The sequence below is a fragment of the Rhinocladiella mackenziei genome (genome assembly GCF_000835555.1).
Source record: "Rhinocladiella mackenziei CBS 650.93 unplaced genomic scaffold supercont1.6, whole genome shotgun sequence".
In the NCBI taxonomy this organism is placed as follows: domain Eukaryota; kingdom Fungi; phylum Ascomycota; class Eurotiomycetes; order Chaetothyriales; family Herpotrichiellaceae; genus Rhinocladiella; species Rhinocladiella mackenziei.
Window position 1 is genome coordinate 2,840,319 of NW_013550599.1, and position 23,967 is coordinate 2,864,285.

Genomic DNA, 23,967 nt, shown 5'->3' on the forward strand with positions numbered 1-23,967 from the left:
TTGCATGGGCTGCCAGTAGCTGGGGTGGCTGGAGGGAGGTCGGGAGGCTGGCAAATTTTCAGACCATAGTCTGAGCCAAAGAAAGGTAGGTGGAGTTGTTTTTCTTTGTCGATGAAGGCGAAGGGGGATCCGGTCGGGGTGGGGAGAGGCGAGAAGCTGGAGGTGAGAAGCCAAGAAGGGTTTCCAGAGATGGAATGGAGAAGGGGGGACTGCAGGAGGGAAGAACGTGCAGATCAACTTTTTCCACTTCCAAGTTGATGGGCTCTCGGAATAATGATGACTTCGTGGGGGCAATCTTGAATGAGCAGAGGAGCCTTGAGTGTGAGGGCCTGCAAATTGGCCTCGAGCAAAACCGCCCACTACGGCATGGCCATGCAGGCTTGCAGCATTGTAACTTGGGCTGCCAGTACAACCAGACGCCAGTCCTGATCCGGTCTAGAAAACTCTTGGCATATCTCCCCACGACCGGGGACATTGAAACTCCTTCAGACTGCATCCAATGTCCCATTCCACTCAATAAATCGATGCCTTGCAAACTTGCTGCATCCCTGCGCTCTGAACTTCCTCCTCCCCCCCTCCTGCTTGGGGTCCTTAGGCCATTTTCCCTATCACCTCACCTCGTCTCGACTCCCAGCGCCACGGCCTCTGTTCTGACTGGTTCAGTCATCGAGACCCTCCAGTCGGTGCATCATCGCCTTTTGCCATCTTATGTTGTTGTCCTGCCAGTTTCGTATGTTTTCCGGTAACAGAATGTTTGTGCTATCGCACGGGAATCCCTGTCCAGAACACGCAGATGATCTCACACCACTCTCCAAAAGTCTCCAGAATAAACCCCCGTATCGAGACCAGATGTCACATATTGCGGAAGCATATCCGGCGGTTACTACTACCTTAACCCATCCCCACCCTGTTCACAGACACTCTCTGGTCACTCGACATGCCGTGTTTTCCAGGAGCCTCCCATCGAAAGAAGCCAGGTCCCGCAGTTGTGGACGCTCTGTTATTATTGAAATCAAACAATCCTCCGAGGGAAGATATGACCAGACAGGGGAGAGGTTCCGACGGGGGGAGGTGCATCGCACTCCGTACTCCGAACGCAGTGCGGACACAACCCGAGTCTCAACTGTGGCTGCTATCCAAGGGTTCCACGAGGACGAATATTTAGACCGCTTTCCCCAGGGTGCCACTAGGCCCCGCCCAATCAGGGATCTTGTTCCCGCTACTCCAATTGTGACTAGGGTCCTCTATTTGACTTTCCCGGTCTCCCATCAGTTGCCCTGTCTCCCAATTACCGAATCGAACCTGTGCAGCAAACGAAACCCCTCTGCAGCTGCATGAGTGTCAAAAGGGAAGAAAGAGCTTCTCACACACATTCAAACACACAGAGTCCACGGGACCTTCCGCCACTCATCTAGTTTCCGTGCCTAGGCTTATCCTTGAGACGGAAATATAAGGAAATGTCACATTGAGCATACCTCGCTGCTCGACATGACAGGCTGCTCGTGCCCACACCGGTTCAAATCAACATGCAAGGTGGTCCCGAAATGTCAGAGTCTTGGATCCGAGCATGGATCATGCGCCAGGTTTGACATTGTAGCTTCAGCGCCTCTGCACGATGCATGTTCGTATACGTTACTATGATATTGCTTGTAACCGTCAGGATCGGGGCATGAGCAAGGGATTTATCCAACTCACTTCCATCCTCATATATGGATGACGAAAAGCAGGAAGGATCCCCGGTTTGCCATGTTCGCCTCGTATTCCTATGATCGCTCTTCAACTGCGGCCTTTTCCCAGTTCATTGAATTCATCAACAAATTGGCTCTGGGATTTGGACGACCCTCTGGAGCCTCGCTTGGCGGTATCCGAGATTGTGGGCGAAAGGCACGGTGATTTACCGAGCTTTCATCTTCCCAATTGGCCCCTATTTGACTGATCATGCTCTCAACTTTGTCGATCAAGGTCTCTTTTACTTCGATAAACCTATTTCTTTTCGCGTAGCTCTTCCTCACGCAGGACGCTCCTGATCAAAAGTTGAGATGAAGTCGCAGCCCGGGGGTTGGGATGGTCTTGCACTAAAAATCAAGCTTCTAGTTCGGTGCAGGTACTCCATACCATTCGTAGTCTCGTACTGCTGTCGCAAGTGGTGCAGAATCCTGTCAACCATTGAGATGGCAGGGTGGCCGGTTCACTACCACGAGGATGCGCAATCCTTGATGGCCAGCTAGGGTTTCTTTTTGTTGAAGCCTTGCGCAGCCTTTTCCTCCCTTCTGGCCTCTCCTTCCTTTTAGCGCATCGAGATAGCGTACAAGCCTTGCAGACTTCTCGAAGCCTAGAGCCTCGAAGAGATCTTGAAGGTTTAGCGGCCTCCAGGCTTCATACCGTACTTACAGCCTTATCAGGAGCAATTCTCACCCGTTTACAAGGACTGCCATTGTAGACTCAACCCACCTCTTGTCGAATTTTCGTGTCTGGCATGATAAGTGGTCAAATGTCTTGCCGTGTGTCGTATCCTCGACTCTTTGCTGGTCCAGCTCACACGGCCGAGCGTGAGTCTTTCCCTCTTTCACACTAGCATACACTTTTGGGTCCTTTGGGCCTCGGTGAGGAACCAAAGGATCGCCTCGGTACCCCCAATGAGCAGCTAACAGTCGCTTGGCATGCGGGATTCTTCGGCCCTCGAAGCAGATGGATACCTCCCCAAGCGACCCACGACCCGTTTTTGAGACAATCCCGATTGACACCAACCTCAATAATTTCTAAGCGGGTGACCCTCGCTGAACCCCGTCGAGCAGGGACTGTGATTCTCCGCCTGTGATCCGAGGTGGGTAGGTGGTGTTGCCCTCTGACTCTCTGAGTGGCCTGACCGACGCTCGGGCTTTTCCCATACGGGGCAGCAGAAGAAAATGCAGGTGGCTGCTGGGTAGTTGAGGGCGGGAAATGTATGCAGCAACCTCGAGCCGTTGATGCATTAATGCTATGTCTCCGGAGGAATCACTTACCTCTTGGGTGCTCAATGACACCCCCCAATTCCCGGGACTATGGTTAAGAGCCTCTATGATTCGTGGGCCGTCCCGATCGAGGAGAAATTTTCCTCGCCAAAACTGAAAAAGGCTCTCTGGTTAAGAATAAGGAAATCAATTTGGGTGACCAGGGATTTGCGTGCCTCGCGTGGTTCGCATATGCAGGAAACGGCACTCTCGAGTTTCAATACAGTCGCCTAAAACGTAGCTTGAATACCAAGACGTCATCGTCAAAGCGAAATGACAAGTTGGGATGCTGGATCACGGTGTGGGCAACGGTTCTGACCAAACATGCTATGGGACGAGTTACGCTCTCCGGTCCCCCCCTTGAGTTCACGCCGAGTCCGATAACGAACACTCACGCGAGCAGTGCTCTAATTGCACTCGAGAAAGTTGGGATTAGCATCGCTCCTTTCGCTTCCCCGCTTGCCCACTCTCGCTTCTTCTCCTAGCTGAAGAGATGATACGAACCAGATCTATTTCGAGCTCTTCATCTCATTACTCACTGAACCATGTGGCAGACGGTCCAAAAAAGGGTGGCGGAACCGCTCCCCGAGATCAGTCTGGTGGCCGCTCACAGAACCAAGTTTCAGGAGGTTGAGAGCTACACATTAAGTTGCTTTTGGTCAAAGGTGCCTCAACAGAGGGGTGGTTTTGTCAAGAAGTGACAAGGTGCAGAAAGCTCGCCTTTGGAACCTCGCCGCCTATCAGGAGACGACCCGAGAGCCGTGTCCGATCTTCGGGGGCTCGACGAATCCAAAGGGGAGCAATTTGGTTCCCAGCGTACAAAGCAGTAAGGCGACTGATAAGCGAGCGTGGACGGAGTTTGCCTTTTCACATCAAAGGTAAGCCCATTGCCTTGTCTGCAACGGCGGCAGAGTACGACTCGAAAGGAGATATAAGACGCCCCTTGCTATAGTTTACGCCAGAATACTGACCCCTGCAAACCTTGTGTAAGGACTTTTTTCCCAAGCGGTAGTTTTCTAACCTTAGGGCCCAAAATGATGGATCCGACAAGAGACGCAAGAACCACCTAACCACCTCTTTGGAAACCCATGCTTTTGGATGTTCGGTACCACAGGTGATCAAAGGGTTTTTGCAAAGAACGCCTCCACGAATTTGAGTTCTCAAGGCTGCAATCATCAATGGACTTGCTTCCCCTTCAGTTCTGGTTCCGGCGTTCCATTTGGGTGCCCCAGGTGAATGAACTCTGTGTGGTACCGGAACATCTTGAACACCCCGGCACAATAAGCAAATTTCTCAGGCATGGCACTGGCCGAGGGGGGCCAATCATTGCGGTCTTGGAATCCATGCATACGACGAGCACTCTCGGATAGTGCCCATGTAATTGTCTGGATATACTGTGCCATAACGACCATGAAAGTCTAGTGCATAAATTGCCGTTACAAGCATTCTCACAACTAGGCTCGATTCAAATGCAGCCCCGAGCACAATGGGCGGCGAGCAGTGCCTCTTTCTCTTTGGGATTTGCTCTGGGAAATTGTCTTTATCGACCACCAAACCCTGGTATCCCAACCAACCAATCGAACTCCCCATGCAGACGGAGTTTCCACACCCATGATCCCGGCCAATTTTGGTCCACGCAGCCAGATTAGCCACATAGGTCACCATGCATGAAAGCATCCTCTCATTTTCATTCCCCACCATTTCATCCTGCAGAGGAGACGCAATCTTATTCATCCTGTCAGGGATGAAGAAGTCCGCAGGATGTTTTTTACACACGCTGATCGCCCCGTATCGATTCAGTGCTCGGAATCAGCCTGAGTATGTGGCCATTGGGCAGCTACCTTCCTCTCTTACGTATTGAGCCATACGGACTCCTTGCTCCAAAGCGGGACAGATACGCCGATCGCTTCAACGTCCCCCCCAACTCTGTTTAACTGATTTAGGATATTCGGTAATCCTTTTGCTATGAAATCTAGTTCGTGGAAAACGAAGTCAAGCCGGAATCACGGACTTGGCTCAAGTTCCACTCGTTCAATCACTTCTTCACAGATTCGAGATCGAGCACGACAAATCACTCTCTGTCTTCTGGTCACATAACTTACCAGTACGTTGCGATAGAATTTGACTTTGGTCCCTCTTGTTTATCTGCTCGCTTGATTGATTATCTGAGAGGAAAAAGCCGGAGACAGCACAAACATTTTTGCAAGCTTTTCCGATGTTCTCAATTTATTTTGCGACCCTCAAGACTTAACAGCCAGGTGGAGTTGAAAACGGTTCTTTCCTTCCTGATTAGAACCATTTGGGGGTGGAAGGAAAAGCCATCATCCCAAATCAAACGATGCCATGAACGCTCGGATAGTCGTCAATGTGTGGATAGATACCTGTTTCAAGTACTAGGTCATACGTTGCAACTCGGCTTCAACGTTTTCGTCAATGTTTTGCAGGAGTTTCCAGAACCTTTCTCTGCCAGTTGGACGCCCTCCAAGGTTCCAAACTTCGGCAGCGAGTTACAATAAGCGACCAAGCCTGACCTACACGGGACTCGTTACCACGAGGCGAGTTGCAGTCTACAAGACTGTTCGACTTACTTGATATGGCTTCGTAATTTGTATCTGACGGGCCGATAATGGTCCATCGAACAAGTCAAGACAAAATTGAATGGTAGGTAACAAGAAATGAACCAAACAATAGATTTGGGGGTTCCATTCGATGGCCCCGATCAAACCTTCTGCCCAGATTACGAGTTCGGAAAAGTCCTGGTCCCAGCCCGAACATTGAGTTTTCCGTCTGATATGATCAGTATTGAGACGGGATCTCACCCACGCATGTTGATTGATTTTGACGGTCAATAGTTAGCTCCCCTAAATCCTGTTGCAATATTCGTGCTCTCTAGCAGAGTGCCTTTCGTCAACTCAAAAGGGCTGGATGGTGAGAATGGAGAGGAAACAGTTCCTTACGGGGCCTGCTTTGGGTGGATCCTCACTTATATGGCATGGTTTATTGAGCCCATTTTTCCGCTGGTCGAAGTTCATCTGACAGCCTGCATCGCTCTCTGTGTGTGAGAGAGTCTTGACAGGCATCATATCACCAATGTCCTTCGCATCTTCGCCACTCCCTGGCTGAAGATTAGGATGCCTGTCTCTATTTCTATCTATATTGCATATGTCATTTTCTGTTCTGGTGCGACAAGGGAATTTCAATTGCTCCTTTGAAGGTTGCACGGTTGTTGTCCCCGGGATCTATACGGAATCAGGGATACAGTGATCTAAATTTCGTTCTCAACGATTGTCCCTGTGTTCCCTCGAATACCTGGATTGAACCGAACCGGGGCACTTCTTCCTCCAGATCTTGGGGTGCTATTACTACGCGTTCCCATGGAAAACTCTTCTTGCTCAGTGCATCTGAAAACAGCCGACCGTCTCTTTTTATAACATGAACTGCCCTTGATCGCTCCAAAGACTTCGTGTATAGGTGGGGATGAAGCAATCCCTTCGAAGTAGCCCCTCTTCGACATCATTTAGCCGGTCCTTTGCTCTGTGGCAAGCAGCTTACCAGTGTCATCACTAAACGAGTTCACAGATGACTCCTAATCGATGTACCACGACTCTAAGAAGCCTGAGAGAACCCTTGAAACACCGGTGTCAACAAGAGCACATAACCCGAGGCGAGCGCACCCACAGAATAAATGGACGTGACCAGCAGAGAGCAGCGATAAGAGCCATATTGTCAGCAAATACCATACCCATAACCGCCGGCCCTGGCAAAAGGGGAGCCTGTCTACGAATTTCCATGTTGACTCTTATAGAGAGATGGAGTGGCACGAATGTAGCAATACCATTTCTAGTTGTTGTCCCGGAAAGCCGTGTGAAAGCAAGTGAGAAAACCTGGTTGAACAATTCTTCTCTACGGAACTAAAGAGTACTGCGAGGAATACTATCATGGCTATGGGATGAAACAGGAAACATTCCTCGGTGCAGAATACCATCGCCGGTTCATGAAAAGAAGCATCGAGCGTGGACTGACACTCGCAATAGATAATTCATCGAACAAACAGGTTCAACCTCCTCTTCGGCTTCAGACTTGTTATGATCTATTTCGGTGCACTTCCTTCGATACTACAAGACTTTCATTGCATTGACGCACCAGGATACTGACCCCTTCATGGCACTCTACCGCCTATTCGTCCTGCCTCCGTCCACGCCGGACAACATGCGAGCTGCCGACACAGTTTGACCTCATGTAACCTTCTAGATAGCCATTGGGTACGCAATTTCCTCGATTACGAAATACAGCAGGCAGAAGGAGATGGTATTTGATTGTGACTTCAAGGGAAGGAATTGGGTCGTACCAGGCGGCGCGCAGGACGATTGACGAGAATACTCTCGGAGGAGAGGAGAACAACCAAGGCGGGAATCGTCCAAAGAACATCTTGAGGGCATCGGGAAGCGCATCGCATACATCTAACTTACGTCGTCTGACGCTCTTCTCTCCATCCCGTGAAGCATTCACAGTTGACTCCTTTACTGTTCCTCCAAGTGCTCCTCAAGAAATACAATACATCCTGACGGCAGCGTTAATCTTAGAAGAACATTGATCGTGAAAGCCTCCCTGCCTTAAAAGCTATAACTCAAGTTCAATCAACACTGCCAGGTTCATATTCTCTAATTGGCTGACGCAAGACCATCCCAGTTGGTGTACTCCTACAGAAAAGTACAACAATCAATAGAGTCCTGCCACTGTCCCCCTTTCCCAGAAGACCTGAAAAGTCGTATGCCACTTCAGCGGTGTCCTAAGTTGTCCCAATGCTAGCCAACCCACCACTACCTCAAAGCATCCTCGCCAACGACTCAGCAAGGCACTCCAACTTGCTAGACAACTAACACACTCAACTCCAGGCGACTTTCGGAGCCAATATCGACATGGTCGATTCAAACAATGTCTCATCCCCTTTTTGGGTTGGAGGGGAGGGGGAAAAGAGGGTTTGCAAATGCTCATATGCGCAGGGAGAAACCAGGCTTCTACTTCTTTCTCTACTCGCACTCCGTGAGCCAGGAGCTCTCCTCGATTTGACCAGACTCATCGTTCTACTCTCCAATGCCACCTACGAGCTCCTTCTCTTGAAGGCAAGCTGCAAGAACCGGAATGGTATGGACGAGTTGGGGGAATCTCAATACACTTGAAACCGACACTCTGACTGAGTTGTGAAAGCTGGTTGGCAAAGAAGCAGTGAGCTTCGATATGACATCGCTGGTCTCCCGACCACTAAAGAGCGCTGATGACAACGCCGGGCCCTTTGGAATTTCTTTCATCTACTGTACGCTACGCTCCAGATTTGACCGAAATGTTGAACCGGATTCTGACCCAGTTCCGGGAGGGGCACACAGTTCAATTTGACCAGCACCCACATGAAGACAATGATGCCTAAGAATGAACCGTCACAATTTGTTGCTCCTCCCTTTTCCCTTGATCGAGTTTTGCCCCCCGGTCCCAAAATCCCTACCACCTCACGAGTTCAAGCAAATCTGTCTGGGTAAATGGCCTAGGTCCACACAATGCAACAGAAACCAATAAGAAACCAACAAGAAAAGAGACCCTGCTCTCAATGTAGGATCTTGGCACTGATATTCCGACCAAGTTGAAAAAGAAAAAAAAAAGACTTGATCCGGAGGATTAGGGCAGGGAAACGGAGTAGTGCAGAGAAGTGTACAGGGCCCATGAGAGAGAGGTAGACTGTTGGGGGCCAGACGAAAACGAACGAAACGAGTTCTCAGTATTGTTCGAAGCGGGAATAGTTTCCGTACAATCCACTATGGAGACTGTAAATCAGAAACGTTGATTAGAAGAATTCCGAGGTGTTGTCTCCCTTGAAGGACCAAATGTCGGGTTACAGTAGTTCTTTTTGGAATGACCACGGCAAACCTGTGTCGAACAAAGAAAGTATTTGACACGTAGTCGAACGGGCACTGATTCCCCCAGCTTCAAAAGGCAAAACACTACGAATAGAATAGATCACTCGCACAAAGTCAAAGATACCACTGGCGATTTCATGTCTCTCATTGTACACAGCCACGTAACAGTATCTATATCTATTGTCTTGGACACAATGCTCATGCTCGTGTGGATGCCCTTAAAATGCCTTGACATAAATGGCATCCCTCGTCATGGACACCAGGTCTATCGATTCGGCTTTGAATGTCCATATTGTTCCAGCTGCGCAAGTTGAAAACCATGACCTCATTCCCCTATTCTTTCAAGGGGGTAAAAATCATCCCGGCTCGCCAGAAACACGGTTTATCTATCTCCCAAAATGATTCATGACTCCTCAACGCCCATGATGCGATGTGGCACAATGACTGTGCAGATGCGTGACGAAACTCTTCAATGTGGAGGAAAATCCGGATCGTGTCGATAACGTAAACACCATGACTCGATCACATTACCATCGGCTCCGGCCCAGTGGTGCAGCGTTGGAAGCAGTGAAGCCACCACGACCACCACCGCGGTGACCACCACGTCCGTAACCACGGCCGCCACCTCCACCGCCACCAGAGTAGCGTGCCATCTCTGCGAGACGAGGATCGATGCTCTGTTTAGACTCTTGTAATACACCAACCAAATCGCGAGCTTGTTTGGCATCTGAAGAATGTTAGCGGGCTGACAAATCATCCGAAAGAATCAGTATCGACTTACTGTCAGTGGTGAAGAGCGTGATAGCTGTGCCTTTTCTTCCTGCTCGTCCAGTTCTACCGATACGGTGAACATAATCTTCTGAATTGTTGGGATAGTCATAGTTGAACACATGAGTAATATCTCGAACATCTTGAAGTATAGGTTAGCAAAACCGCAAATGGTATTCTTACGAGGCGTTGGGGACCATATGTGGTCGTGTGAGTGAAGATGCACATCACTCTCTCACTCTCTCTCTGAAACTCGGAGCATTAATCCTTTTGGTGGCCAATGTCCATGTCCTGGGAGTCGGCAATTGTCTACGGTCCTTGGGAAGAGATCCTGGATTTGCAGCTTGATATGGTCAAGAAAAGTGTCCCACCACCTACTCGTTCGAACGAAGCAGATATGGAAATCAAAGTTACTGAATCCCGGCAAACTGCAAAACAAGTTCCAGGATTTCCGGAGAAAGGACCTTTGAGAACACAGAGCCTGGACAAGTTACGCGTGGTTTGAAGGAGGCGTAACGAGCGAAGAGAGCGCGCACCAAATCACACGACGGCAATGGTAAGAAATGCAAAACCGGAAAAAAAAAAAAAAAAAAAAACAAGATACAAAAGGGAGGGGGAGCGGGTTCGTTGTCTTTTCATACCAATACCACGGGATGCAACGTCCGTAGCAACCATGATTGGGCTCTTTCCAGTCTTGAATTCGTTGAGGACCCAATCACGCTCATTTTGTTGCTTGTCACCATGAATTGCTGTGTCTTTGTTAGTGCTGGAGAGTTATGTTGAGGGGTTTTGTGTGAAACTCACAAAGTGCTGGCCAGCCGTCTTGACGTAAGAATCGAGTGATATCGTCGGCAACACGCTTAGTACCGGTGAAAATCAAAATCTTGTTGTTCCGGTCTTCCATAATCTGTTCCAGGTGCTTGACCATGCGGTCTCTCTTTTCGAATTCGGAAACAACTTCGACAATTTGAGTGATGCGGTGGTTTGCGGACAAATCCATGGAACCAATATTAACCTGAATGAAATCGTTGAGATAGTCCGAGGCCAACTGGCGAACTTCCTTGGGCCAAGTGGCAGACCACATGCAGGTTTGTCGGTCAGGGCGAATTTGACTGATGATCTTGCGGATCTGGGGTTCAAAGCCCATGTCAAGCATACGATCGGCTTCATCAAGAACCAAGTAAGTAACGCGACGTAGATTAGTTTTGCCGGATTCGAGCATATCGATGAGGCGGCCCGGAGTAGCAATGCACACTTCCACACCTCTAGTGAGGTCACGGATTTGTCCACCCTTGGGAACGCCACCATAAACACAAGTATTTCGAATGCGGGAGGATTTGCCAAATTTGGTGATCTCCTGTTGAATCTGGACGGCCAGTTCTCGAGTTGGCGCGAGAACGAGCACAATGGGGCCATCGCCTGGTGCCAAAAGTGGTTGAGCGTTAATGTGAACGATGGCTGGAAGACAGTATGTCAGGGTTTTGCCAGATCCAGTCTCGGCGATACCAACGACATCACGACCAGAGAGTGCCATGGGCCAACCTTGAGATTGAATTGCCGTGGGCCGAGCGAAACCTTGGGCCTTGACCTCGGACATGACATAGGCCGGAAATCCAGCCTCATCGAAAGTCTCGACTGGTCGTGGCACATTGCGACCTTGGACGGAGATCTCGTGTTTTCGACGGAAATCGTCAACGTCTCGCTGTGATCTGCTTGTGACCGCCGGATCCTCCTTGTAGAATGATTTTTCAAATTTTGGCAGTGCGGCAAGATCCCAATGTTGTTGTTTCAATCCTGCTCCAAGGCTCGACATCTTATCACCGCCGCCACCGCCGCCAGAGTATCCGTTCGAGTTGCCGTAGCCGTTGGAATAACTGTGACCGCCACTGTAGCTGTTCAGATATTAGTAATAGTCGAGAAAATCAGGGAAACCGAACAAAAGCCAGAGGTCGAGGCTCGTTGTTTTTGGACTGGGGGCCATCGCTAAAAGACAGGCGCTAGGGATCGAGATGGATTGCACATACCCGTTGGAATATCCGTTGGATCTTGAAGATCCGTAACCACCTCCGTAAGACATGACAGGCGCCAAGGTCCCGAGGTGAGTCTGCGTGAGAGGAAGAGGGAGGGAGTGGAGAGGAATGGTGCAAAGAGGCCAGAGAATGCCGCAGAGGAGGCTTGATGCGACGTCTGCAGTGTAAGAGGAGAGAGAAACGAAGAATGAGAAGAGAGAGGTTGAAGAGTTGTTAAAGGTGGAAGAAGGGGGCGAAGTGCGAAATTTTGGACGGGAATGGCGATGAACTGCCACTAGCGATACGCCACTTCCGTTCCAGGAAAGTCTGCCGAAACAGACCTTTTAGAGGCTTGGCGGATCTCGGCATTGCATGTCATTCATTGTCCATCATAATGTACAAATTGTAGCCTCAACCTCTCACTCCTCTAAAGTCTCGTGCAATTGAGTGGTGATGCATGCCTCATCCGCATCTATGGGAAAACTACCTGTGCTTCTTTGCTCCCCCTTGATTCTGCCATCACTGAAAATGTGTGGATCCGTCCAGGTTCCAGATATCCGTGATGTCAAAATCGAACAATGTCTCTGAGAACGTATTAAACGAGCCCCCTATTGGCGTGAAAGGATCTAATTCTGGCAAAGGATGACTGGGAGCGGGCTGGCGGCTCACCCCTTCCAGTGTATTGGCAGCACTCATCGCAACGTCTTCCACCCCCTTGCCCATATGTTGACCAGGTGGTGCTATTTGCTGGGCCATCATGTAATCGTGAAGCCTGATCACGCGGTCGGCCGTCTCTTGTGCAAGCTCGTCCGCCGTTTTCGTTGGCGAAGTTTTGGATCGCACCAGTCCCAGGGCACTGCATGTCAGCCAATATGAGTGAAATCCTTGTCCCAGGTTTCGAATTCGATTTTCCATCATGTCCACGGCCTGGTCAATGAGTTGCATTGCCGTGGTCTTATCTTGCATCAATTCCTCTTTCGAGCTCACGGAGACGACGATATCATGGCACAGGGATAGACCCGCACGGAAGAGATCGTCTCGAAGACTCGTCAAAGTCGAGGATGTACTCGGTCGCATTTTGGTGTAGGTTTTGATCGTCGCTAAAGCTGCGTTGCGTAGGGCTGCTCGTGAGTAAAAGTGCCGTGCCTGTGCACCAGCTTGCGCCGCGAGCGGCTGGTGCACAAGCAGGAGGAATTCATAAAGAAGCAGTTCCGACAGAGCCTGTGACATGGCTTGGGCCGCATTATTTGACCATTTCGGAAGATTGTCCAGCAGCTGCCTGATTCTTTGATCGAGTTCGACCGCAGTCTCACTCTCGAGAGTGACTCGGATGCTGTTAATCCTGGATAACATCTCAAGCCTAAGAGGTAAGTGTTGCTGTGCCAGGCAGAGGAACGAGGTGCGGGTGAATTCGGTTATCGGCCGAGCAGGAGGCATCTTTTCGGTCGATGGGTCAAAATCTTCGTCGTGAATATTCAATGGCGCCAAAGTGTCCCAGTCGAAAGGGCCGAGACTGGCACCCATCCCACGATCCAGACTCGCTTGAGTCTCCAGCTCCAAAATGGTGAACCACAGTCTTCTCCGCATCTCTTGGTCGAACACACCGATATTCTTGCTCAGGAATGTTGGTTCTCGATGCAGACCAGCGGACATTGCAAGTCGCAGCAAATGGCCGGCAACGGTCCACTCCCGTTTGACTTTGACGCAATTCAATCTCTTTGCAATCACGAGCAGCACTTGTACCTGAAACACGTCAAGCGTCATATGCTTCTGACTCTGCAAGTCGAGCCAGCTCTCACACACTTCGATCCACTTCAACGATGTATCGCGAGCGACGGTGTTTCGGCCAATGAAACCCGTAGCTCCACCGGGGACAACGCTGTTGACACTGGCACAGACAAGGAGTAGTTGTACCAGAAAAGCCGCCGAAGAGTCTGGTGAGGAGGCCCAGAAGTCTTTGTATCTGCGAAAGAAAGTCGGGGCATGCAGGACTCTGTGCGTGGTCTCCAAGGTTTCAAAGTATTCCCGCACCAGGGCATCCGCACGAGTCCGCTCCGGAACCAATGACACCAGGGTTTCGAAGTCAGGCAGCACCAACGACGAGCTGACATCGTGTCGTTGGAGCTTGAAAGCATATCTTGACTTGTCGAGGGATGATAGCCGCTGCAGGGTATCTTTGGCCATACGAGAAAGCTCCTCAAATTGTAGAAGCAAGCTAGCACCATGGCTGGGGCCAAAGTATTGCGTCTTGAAGCTCTTTCCCCGCAGAAGAGCCCGTTCAAAATCTTGGAGTGCGTTCTTGTCGGTCGATGTACCAGAACCCGTAGGATGACCCATGCCCAGACACTTCTCGGATGAAATAGGTCGTGATCCTGCTGCCGCCCTCACATAGGATTCAAGTTCAAAGACCCGTGTCTGGAGCTCCTGTATCGTCCGGGTTTGGAGTCGAGGTTGAGCAGTGGAAGAATTGGTGGCATCGTTGTGAGCGCGGACATGTTCGTGCTCCTGGGAGCGGGCGTGCCATACGTTTGCGTCCTCAGTCCATGAAGTAACGGATGCTTCTCTCTGGAGGTGTGGACTCTCCTCGGAAGGCGTAGGTAGAGTGTTATCCTGCTTCGATGTATAAGAGACATAGTCACAAGTAACACCTCCTTTCTGACAGCGGACACAAGTGGGATAGGTTCTGTCACATTTGACCTTCCGACGACGACAGGCGACGCAGGACAAGGCCAAACGGCGACGCTTCTGGCCCATGGTTAATCCTGGCTGAATACCGATATGGCCGAGGGTCGTCGGAATTGAATTGACCAGACGAGATGTTGGCCCAGGCCCAGTCTTAGTGCCCGAGGACGGGGCGGTGATTGGTCGAGTCCGGACGCAAAGTGGCTTGCGAGCGATTGACGAGAAGCTTGACCATGGAGCTTATTAATACGAAGAGTTTCGTTCTGACTTGAAAATCGACAGACTGAGGGTGAGACCAAAGAATCCGGGGGTTCTGAGACTCCCAAACAATATCAATAGCAGAGGATTGAATATAGGAACTTCGCTGGTGGGAGGGAACGATAGAGAAAATAATTCAGGAAAATAGGCAGAAGCGGTAATAGGAAGGGGAACGGCAAAGCTCCTTGGACGCCGTATTCATGGCCATTCTGCTAGCAATATGGCGGAATCCACAATGGAGAGATGCGAGACGTCGCACTTTGTGTAGACGCCTCGGCCTTTATCCTCGCTCATCGAGCCACTTCGGCCGAAAGGCCCTACCTTATGACCGAGGTGCCTCGTCATCATTGTTATCCGTACAATATAACACCCTCGTTTTGTTTAGCATCTTGTTAAATGGTCGAGGGCAAATGATCTGATTCCTAGCAGCTCATTCAGGCCCATTGCGCCACGCCTGCTCTCGTATTCACCCACCTTACCGTGGTGCGTGATAGTTGATCACCCAATGAGTGTCTCTACTGCTATGTCCTTTGACCGATTCATTACCTCCGAAGACGCAAATCAACTTGATGTGTGTATTTCGTCGTTTAGACCGGGCGAACTGAGGCCGGGTTGATTGGAAGTGCTACCATCAACATCGTCAACTTGGAAAACAAATCCTACCTCGAGCGAAAACAGACCCCTCTGGTACTCACCTTCGGCAGTTGACCACGACACTGCATATCGTCTCTGACAGATCCGCTCTGATCGACGACCATGGTCTTTATGTGGACGCTTCAATCTGATGATGATCGATCTCGCCATAAAAATGCGGACAATCACAGTGGTGAGGGTTCCGGTGGTCTGGGTGGGGTCAATCATGTTGAATTGAAGAAGAGAATGTTCTGATTTGCTGACGAGGAGATTCTAGCCAGGTACGGAGTATCTTTGTGTCTTGTGAAAGGATCCAAAGGCTTGTTTCGGTTTCAAGCCGGTGATGATGTTGTCTAGGTAAGGTGTTGAAATTGAGACTGAGGATCAGAAGCGCCGATGACCCAAATCCTACCGCTCCATCATTTCCCGACGTTGCCGAGCTTTGTTGTGTGGCTCAGGATTGGAAGAGACTGGCTTTGTGAAGGTGGAGGTAAAGGTGGTGAAAGATCCTTTGACTCCTTCATTATGGCTGGCGTCACTGCTTGAACAATGACTAGACCTCGACAAACGATAACCGACAAAGCACTGGAAAACGACCATTGCAAAAACCTATCTGAACGATGAACATAGCCTCCTCGAGCAAGAAGGTTTGTCTTCTACTGTCTAATGACGCGTCTTCATTAGTGTTTCAATCCAGGCGACGTTGTCTCGATGACTTGGCTTTGGCGGATGTATTGTCTTGTTAAATCAAAAGAGCTTGGGAAATACGACAGGGAATTCTATAAAGATGGGCGCGCTGGAGGCATCGACTTTCGTCCCCCTCTTCATCCTTCTACCTCAACAAGCAGACGCTACTGAAAGGCCTAACCGACCGACTACGAAAGCATCTACTACACAGACCATTAGTTTCTACACGTTTTCGATAGGAGGCAGATTCGAAGATCAATCCTTTCACATGGCGTCTCAGCAAGAAGGATCAAATTCCCCTAGAACTCCAGGAGACTGGACCTCTGTCCCTTCTGACGGCGAATCCGAGCCATTCTCCAATTCGAGCTCGCTTGATGAACTGTTCGAGGAGCATCGGTTGCACTTGACGGTCAACCCTCTTGATCCATTCATACCCACCCTTGCCGAGCAGCACAGGTCTCCTCCCCGTGCAATTTACTCAGAGCCGAGTATATACATGTTTTCGACCAGTGCTATTGTCCAAGAACCAAGTATGGACGTGTCTCCACCGCCGTACCAAGATTTCGATTCCAATTTCGTGATCGACGTCGACCGGTTAGCCAATTTAGAAACCGGCCTCAAATTCATTTCAAACGAACAAATTGATTGGGAGGACAATTTCAATCTTATGTCTGACTCTTTCTTTGATGAAGTCTTCAATACAGGGGACTACATCGACCTGGATCCGGATGATGGACAGGAATCAACGATGAAGACGAATGGTCCCGGCACCATTTCAGAACCGGCTCTAGTTGAGGAACCCGCATCTAGAACGGCGCAAACCTCCGGTAGGGAGCAATCAATCATCTCGGAAAACGGGTTGGATATTGAATTTGACAATTGGAGCCAAGAGTTCCTCAATATGGATCAGCAATCCCTAGCCGACTGGGCTCAAATGATTGATGTCAACTTGGACCTTCTCACTGATTTGACCGAACCAGGTATGTTCGTTTGCAATCGTCCCCCCTCATCCCAGCCCCAGCCAGCTATGAATACTTACCAGAAGTCATCGTTTGAGAATCCGATTTCTAGCTTGAGCAAAGCGTCTGAGCAAGGAAGCAGCTCAGATTCGTCTACTCAGCCGCTCTCTCCCCCAGGATTCGTGATTCTTGGTAGTTTTCTAAGCTCAGAATCCAGGCTCGGTCAATCTCAATCTCAACCATTGATGTTCAGCTCGTTCCAGAGCTCTGCCCTCGGAAGACCCTGCTCACCGAAGTATGTGCAACCATCCTCGAATGCACTGGCTCAGAGCGCCGACGCTTCTCAATTCGACCTACCTCCATTAGACTTCAGTGACATACCTGTAGTTGACTTGGTCGCTCCAGAATCATCACCGTCCTCAAGATCTGTCACCTTGACTCCCGGACCAACTGCAACGCCTACAACTCCGAGATCCGATATCCCTGTCAGTAAATCCCTCAATGCGACGGAGCACAGACGCCGATTGCGTGAGGATTCATTCAGTCGCTCTCGTGAAAATCGTTTGGCTCCTTGTCGCCAGGATCGGCGACGGCACCAGAAATCTGAGAATATGCGAAAAGAATTGACCTCGGCATCGTCAAGCCATGGTCCAGGGCAGGTTCGCATGCAACACTCCAGCGCATCGCCTCCGCCGGTGCCACGGAGCACGCGATCGACCCTGCATGTCAACAAGCGATTCGACAACTTTCAAGACAAAGGCAAGCATAAAGTTGAGGAAGACATCAGTTCCCCAAACAACAATTCAAAGCGCGCATTGTACAGAGTCATTCGAGACGGGCAAGTCATAGGCTACTTCCACGAGTTCCGATGCGACAGATCAGATATTATTATTCAGAATGGTCGTGTCTTCCGCGAGGTTCAGACCCATAAGGGCATCCTTCCCTCACCAAGATCTGTGTCAAATGCGATTTCGATTTCGACTTCCGCAGGTCCTTCCCGACGCTCAGAGCGTTTGCAAATGCCTCCGCAGTCCACGGCCTCTTCTGCGGGTCTCTCTGGATGCTCAGGACGTCTCCGACTGCCAGCACAATCGAACTACAAGTCGAAGCTTAGACCTCGAGATGGTCATCGTTACTCAGATACGGGAATGAATGAATGAGGTAAGTGAATCACCAACCCCCTACCCTATCTATCCCTTGACAATGAAGGAACACTGCTTCTTCTTTGCTTGTTCGTTCACAATGCCGAGAAGACAGACATCCCTCCCCCTCCCGACAAGAAGCAGCTGTGTTCGACCATGGAAGCCTCATCTCCTTGAGTGAGACAGACGAGCTTTGATTTCGACAAGCATTGCCCCAAAATGGGAGGAACTTTGATATGTTACGGACCAGGATCAAAGGCCTCATACATAGAAGGCACAAGGTATGTGAATACGGAGTTTATTCTCGGAAGGTAACAGGGTAGGAATAATGGGGAAATGCAATTCTCTCATGGAGCGAAGAACTTTTCTCATATCCGGCTTGTGATTTAATGCGTTGGAGCTATTAGAATGACTCGATCAGTTGAAGTTCTTTAAGCAATAAAATGGAAATGCTCATGAATCATTCTATCCCAGACGCCTTTGAGTCTCTTTTGTCTATATTTAGACAAACTATCCCTCGACACTCGAATCGAAGTGTGTCATTCAATGCATCATTAATCCTCCACCGTCACCCAACATGTTGGAACATCCAATCCCAGGAAATTCCCGAAAACTCACGAGATGCCATTCAAACATGAACATAACCCATTTCCTTATCATTGCTACCTCCCACTGATCCAGCTGAATTTTTCACTAATCTTGCTCGTCACATCACTCAAGCTCATCCCACTGCCGCTAGAGCCACCCGAGACTCCAGTCTTGCCGGACTCGCTGATCCCACTTCCCAGGCCAGCCCGATGGCGTCCATGCTCGTCTCCTCCGCCAAATATTCTTTCGAACTTGGCTTGCAGTCGGCCTTCTGCAATTGCAGAAACAATATTGATAATTCCGAAAGCAGAAGAACCTATCGCGCGGAACAAGGCAACCGCTGCCACAGACCAGAGAATGAATGTCAGATAGAAGTTGTCCTTAATGTGGCTCCCCACGGGATATGCTTCGGAGACAGCCATGGCGAGGATGGCGTTACAAATCATCCAGATCGACACCATGTATGTTCGAACCGACTTGTAATAGTCTTCCTGAAGCTGACTTTCGCTGACCGCTGGTTTGGGGACTTCAACACGGTCTCGCAAATTTCGTAAGGCGACATCATATCCAGAGTCAATGTCAAGTTGTTCGGAAGGCATCTCGACCTCGACGGTATTTCCAGATCCAATGGCCTTAGCGGCACCGAGATCGGTATGGAGAACGTTGTCACCCTTCGTACCCCATGTAACGTCGTGAGTGTTGCAGAATGCATACACCTGCAATGTACAGATGTATGACGGCAGGAGGGCAAAATATTGTGCTGAACTGGTGAACATGTGCCACGGGTCCAGATAAAGGAATGACATGAGGAAGTACAATCCTATGGTGCTAACCGTACTAACAATGAGGTTGGTGAAAATGTTGTTCCCCAGCTTGTAGGGATTATCTGGGTCGGTTTCCTCAATGGCATGAGCCGTGAGCTGCTTAATGACGATATACAAGGATGCAAATGTCGTGTACGCCATAATGACGGAATAAGTGACCATGGTTCCCATAAAGAATTTTTTGGCGCCCTGTGGTCGATTGCCCAAGCTCAAAATGAACTGAAGACAGATCAAGAGCACGCAAATATAGCGCAGGACGGTGAAAATATATTTGCCAATGTTGTGGCCGAATGGATCGATTTGAGGATCCGCCAATGAACCGCAAATAAAGTAAAAGGTAAGATAGAAGTTTGCGAGAGAGAAATAGGTGAAGAGGAGGGATATGAATTGATAGACGAATTCGATATGCAATAAAATTTTTCGAGTCAGGGTGTGGTCAGTCTGCCATATTTGTCGGAAATGGACCAGGGAGTAGACTGCTGCAAAGAAGGCCCCATTGAGCCAACGTCGCCGCTGAGAAACGAACTCTGGGACAGCATCTGTTACCAGTTAGCAGGGTTCTTCCCATGACATGTTAGGTTTCCATACCTGGCACATCCGTTTCGCCATAGGCACTCTTGACAAACTTCAACACCCATTGCTCACCACGCTTAGCGACAAGCTCCCAACAAAGGATTCGATCTTCTGCAAGATACATGTTTGCAGTGAAAACATCGGCATCACGACCGTGCAGCGTTTCTCCCTTGAAGTATTGGCTGAGCGGACCATGACCACTCGGATCATTCTGGAGAGCATAGTATCGATATGCTGAGAGCGCACCCGGTAAGACCGTGATGTAGCCAAAGACTGACTCGAGTGGCTTGTCGAGAATGTTACTCATCTTGTACTCGAAGTTTTGTGAAGCAACGAGCGGGTTGAGCAGGCCAATCCATCCTTTACCTTTATCGGCCTTGATCTCTCCGGCGGCGCCGGCCACATTTGAGTCTTGATCGAATGCTTTCCAGAGATGATATAAAGCTTTGGAATCGGGTTTGGTACCAACGTCAAGAAGGATGCACACGTTTGGTATCAACGCCCGTCCAAAAGCGTTGAAAAACCACCGATGAGAGTTGAGTTTCTTCTTGTTCTTCTCCTTCAAGCAAAAGATCATTTGACAGGGGACAATCCCTTTCTCCGCACCTTTGAATTTCAGAGTCTCGTCCAAGGACACTTGAGTCGTGTATTCGTACACATGGGCAGTGACTTCTTTCTGGTTGACAACGTTCTTGGCTATGCCGTCTTGATAAACCCCCATCGCCGCCAACGCATTTAGTGTTCGTGGATGAACCTTCTGTCTTCCATCTGCAATGACACAGACAACGATTTTCTGCCACCCGTCTTTCCCCCATGTTCGGGATTTGGTCCGGGAGCAAAAGTGCGCGATGTTTCGCATGATGCCGTGCATTGTCCTCGTAAATTCGATCTCTCCCTCATTGTACATGGTAACGCAGATGAGGAGCTCGGTTTCACGTATGGTCGGTCCAATGTTTTGGCGCAGCTTGTACCCTTTGACCACGAAGTCATCCGGATCGCAAGTGACGGCAGTGTATCGCATATGTGTGAACTCGCGCTCATCTCTTCGAGGCAAGAAACTGTACAGGATCGTAGGAATTTTGCATTCGAGAATCAGCTCTCCATTGATCAGTCTGACCTCTTTCTTGGTCATTTGTGCTTCTCTCAATCCTCGTCGGTCTTGCCTCCCTTCTGGTGCCGGTCCATAGTGATCAAACTTCTCATTCGGAATGTCATCCTCTTCTGTGAAAGTGGAGTCCGTCATGTATGAATGTGTAGATTTCAAACTTGCCCGGGGGTCACTGTCTGGGATTATGGGGCTACCCTTGGCGAAGACATCGTTCTCTGACTCTGGCCCTGGTATGGGAATTGTGGTTTCCGAGGGACCCTTGGTAGAAAAGAGTGGCGCAGGGGGTAGAGGTCTCCTTGGGCTTCCGCCATATTGTGAAGATGGGGTGCCTGGACGGGGACTGCCATTGAGGTCGGCGGGTTCGTATGCCACGCTAGAGGCCGCCGGTCTGCCCCAATCTGTGGAGACGCGAGAAGGAGTGGATGGTCGGATGGGAGACCGAGGGTTCGCGGTGGGGAGAGGTATTGAAGGTGCTCGGCCTAGACTTGAGCTAGGACGAGAGCTGTAGGCGGTCGAAGCTGCGGGTCTCTGGTATCGTTCGGGGGATACTCGACTTGTTGGAGAGGGTCTGTAAGGAGGACTTCGGTCAGTCGGGGGAGTCTTTTTCAAGGTTACAGGAGCTTTGAGAGTAGGAACCCGGCCAATGAAGGCCAAATTTTCTCGACCGCGCTGGAGCTTTTCTTCCGCCTCAGCGATCAGAGAACACCCAGGAGTTTGTGGTCTGGTGCCTCGTTCGGCAGACTCTATGGGGGAGTCGTCCCAAGTTGCATGCGACGCCATTGGGCTAAAAACTGGCTTGAATTTGGGTGAAGGGAGGTCATTGGATTGCGTAGGTGTAGTGGGAGTTGTCACGTACGATCGGTACTCGTCCTGGGGGAGCAGCCTGAGCGACGAGTTGTGCCCGGGAACACTCATATTGTCTTCTTCGCCGGGAGTATGGACATAAGAGGGAGGGCCGTCAGCACAACTTGGAGGAGCTCGAGTGGGAGTACGAGGTCCGTCCATGGTTGAGCAATATGGGAGGGACAGGTTTGTTTACTCGAGACACGGTCTGGGTTCAGATCAAAGATAAATCCATGCGCCGACTGATGGAGATATAGACGTGGTGAGAGTGAGGGCAACGATGAGGCCTGTTTCACAGGGAGAATAAATGTCGAATAGGATTCAGGGTGGCTGAGTTTGCGCCTTTTGGAGCCACACGATGATCGCCATTATGGCGATGTTTCCCAATTAGGAAGCCGTCAACCTCCTGCCCCGGCAACCGCCACGAGCACCCTTTTCTTGGCATCCCAGCCTTGCGACCGAGCCGCCACCTTCGATGTCAATATCATGACCCATCAGGACCAACGCCAGTGCTCATAGGGCTATGTGTTTGGGAGTATCGCAATGCACCTCCCACCTCCTACCAGTCCAGGTCGACCTGCGTCCTCCCACCAAGGTAGCTGACGACGAACGGTCTCATTCTTTCAGTTGAATAAAGGCAAAGCATCAATCAGTTCACGACAACAAAAAGGATCATGCCTCTCAACTGCCTTCCGCTATGCTCCTCGTACCTGAAGCCGCGTCCGCTCAGCGCCCTATCTGCATCCGGACAGTTGAACAAAGAATGATGTGTTCCTCGTCCCATTAAGACTCCCATGTTCTTTTACCCTCTAAATAGCACTTGGGCACGCGATCCGTCTCATCCCTACCATAACTCTACAGATATCTTTTCAGCTGTCCCTTTTTCTGAAGAGAACCAAATAGAATGTGTTACAAAGCCCTAATCATCCACCGCTGCGGCTGCAAAGGTGAGAATGAAAAATGGTCCTGCGCCCTACCAGTAGCCCAGTGCCGCGAAACGCTTCGGTCTCCTGTCAGGAAACAAACTGACCGACTCTGCGAGAAACATGCCTATTACCAACGACATGGAATCCCATTCACACCGACGACGACGGAAATCCACCCAGCCTTCCGCGATGTGCCTCCACCCATACCCAACCTGTCAATTATACCTGACATTTCCTCCGCCACCTCTCAAGCCCGTACCGACTACACCGAAATCACCACCTCGAGCTACCAGGGGAGTGGTCATTGACGGCACTGCCGCCTCCGCCTCCTCGTCAACCTTTCTCGACGGGCGCAAGTTTTCCGGAGGGGCTGCTTCGGCCTCGCCGCCCATTGCCATGTCTGCCACGATGCGCGACATATCGCGCGACCTGAAGAGCATCAACATGCCGGCAGAGCGGGAGCGGCGACGATCCTCGGGACCCCGATTCTACAGCAACTTGAGAGACGTCCGCAAGGTCCCACACATCCCACAGATGACGGGGTCACCTCGCGGCCGCCGGTCTCCACGATCTCCACTGCGAGCCGACGCGGGCATTTCCAAGGGTCATTCTCCTCGCACGATACGGGCCCGGTACCCCCCTCCTAGATCCAGCTCGTATACTGAAGCTGCGCGCCAGAGTCGTTTACAGCACCAGGCCGAGATCCGACGCAGGCGCGAGCTGTATGAGGAGTGCGAGAAATTACTTGACTCGGGCAGATACACGCACGCACAGCTCATGCGGCATCGTCTGATCATGCAATTGGCCGACGAGGAGCGGGAGCTGATGTTCTTCCAGCACGAGCAGCGAATAAGGAGGACGGAATGTCGGTGTGCTGCGCCGCGGAGGGGAGAGAAGAAAAGCCGCTGTACCGTAATGTAGATGGTGTTGTAGGTAATTTTTATGCTTGGAGCTGGCATCAAAGGTCATCGAAGTTCACATCCAAGAAGATCTGTTATAGACAAGCCTAGTGAGAATTTGCAATAATCGATTGATTTGAATTCTTCTCTTAAGAGAAGAAGTGCAGTC

At 50.3% G+C, this 23,967-nt stretch overlaps 5 protein-coding genes across 5 annotated transcripts; 2 read left to right on the forward strand and 3 right to left on the reverse strand.

Annotated features, from left to right (window-relative positions):
• Window positions 1-9,426: 9,426 nt before the first annotated feature.
• Z518_08799 (ATP-dependent RNA helicase DBP2) lies at window positions 9,427-11,744 on the reverse strand (the record flags this gene model as incomplete). Its single annotated transcript, XM_013414538.1, has 5 exons — window positions 9,427-9,626; window positions 9,681-9,809; window positions 10,309-10,416; window positions 10,472-11,559; window positions 11,692-11,744. 5 exons carry the CDS (start codon window positions 11,742-11,744, stop codon window positions 9,427-9,429), a joined length of 1,578 nt encoding a protein of 525 aa, XP_013269992.1.
• A 451-nt stretch (window positions 11,745-12,195) lies between these two features.
• Window positions 12,196-14,430, reverse strand: Z518_08800 (uncharacterized protein; the record flags this gene model as incomplete). The annotated part of the gene is made up of 1 exon (XM_013414539.1): window positions 12,196-14,430. The coding sequence occupies one exon, from the start codon at window positions 14,428-14,430 to the stop codon at window positions 12,196-12,198; it is 2,235 nt and encodes a 744-aa protein (XP_013269993.1).
• A 1,606-nt stretch (window positions 14,431-16,036) lies between these two features.
• On the forward strand, window positions 16,037-18,055 carry Z518_08801 (uncharacterized protein; the record flags this gene model as incomplete). Its single annotated transcript, XM_013414540.1, has 1 exon — window positions 16,037-18,055. One exon carries the CDS (start codon window positions 16,037-16,039, stop codon window positions 18,053-18,055), a length of 2,019 nt encoding a protein of 672 aa, XP_013269994.1.
• A 644-nt stretch (window positions 18,056-18,699) lies between these two features.
• On the reverse strand, window positions 18,700-22,135 carry Z518_08802 (chitin synthase 1; the record flags this gene model as incomplete). The annotated part of the gene is made up of 2 exons (XM_013414541.1): window positions 18,700-19,988; window positions 20,038-22,135. The coding sequence occupies 2 exons, from the start codon at window positions 22,133-22,135 to the stop codon at window positions 18,700-18,702; spliced, it is 3,387 nt and encodes a 1,128-aa protein (XP_013269995.1).
• An 884-nt stretch (window positions 22,136-23,019) lies between these two features.
• On the forward strand, window positions 23,020-23,820 carry Z518_08803 (uncharacterized protein; the record flags this gene model as incomplete). Its single annotated transcript, XM_013414542.1, has 1 exon — window positions 23,020-23,820. One exon carries the CDS (start codon window positions 23,020-23,022, stop codon window positions 23,818-23,820), a length of 801 nt encoding a protein of 266 aa, XP_013269996.1.
• Between the last annotated feature and the right edge of the window lie 147 nt (window positions 23,821-23,967).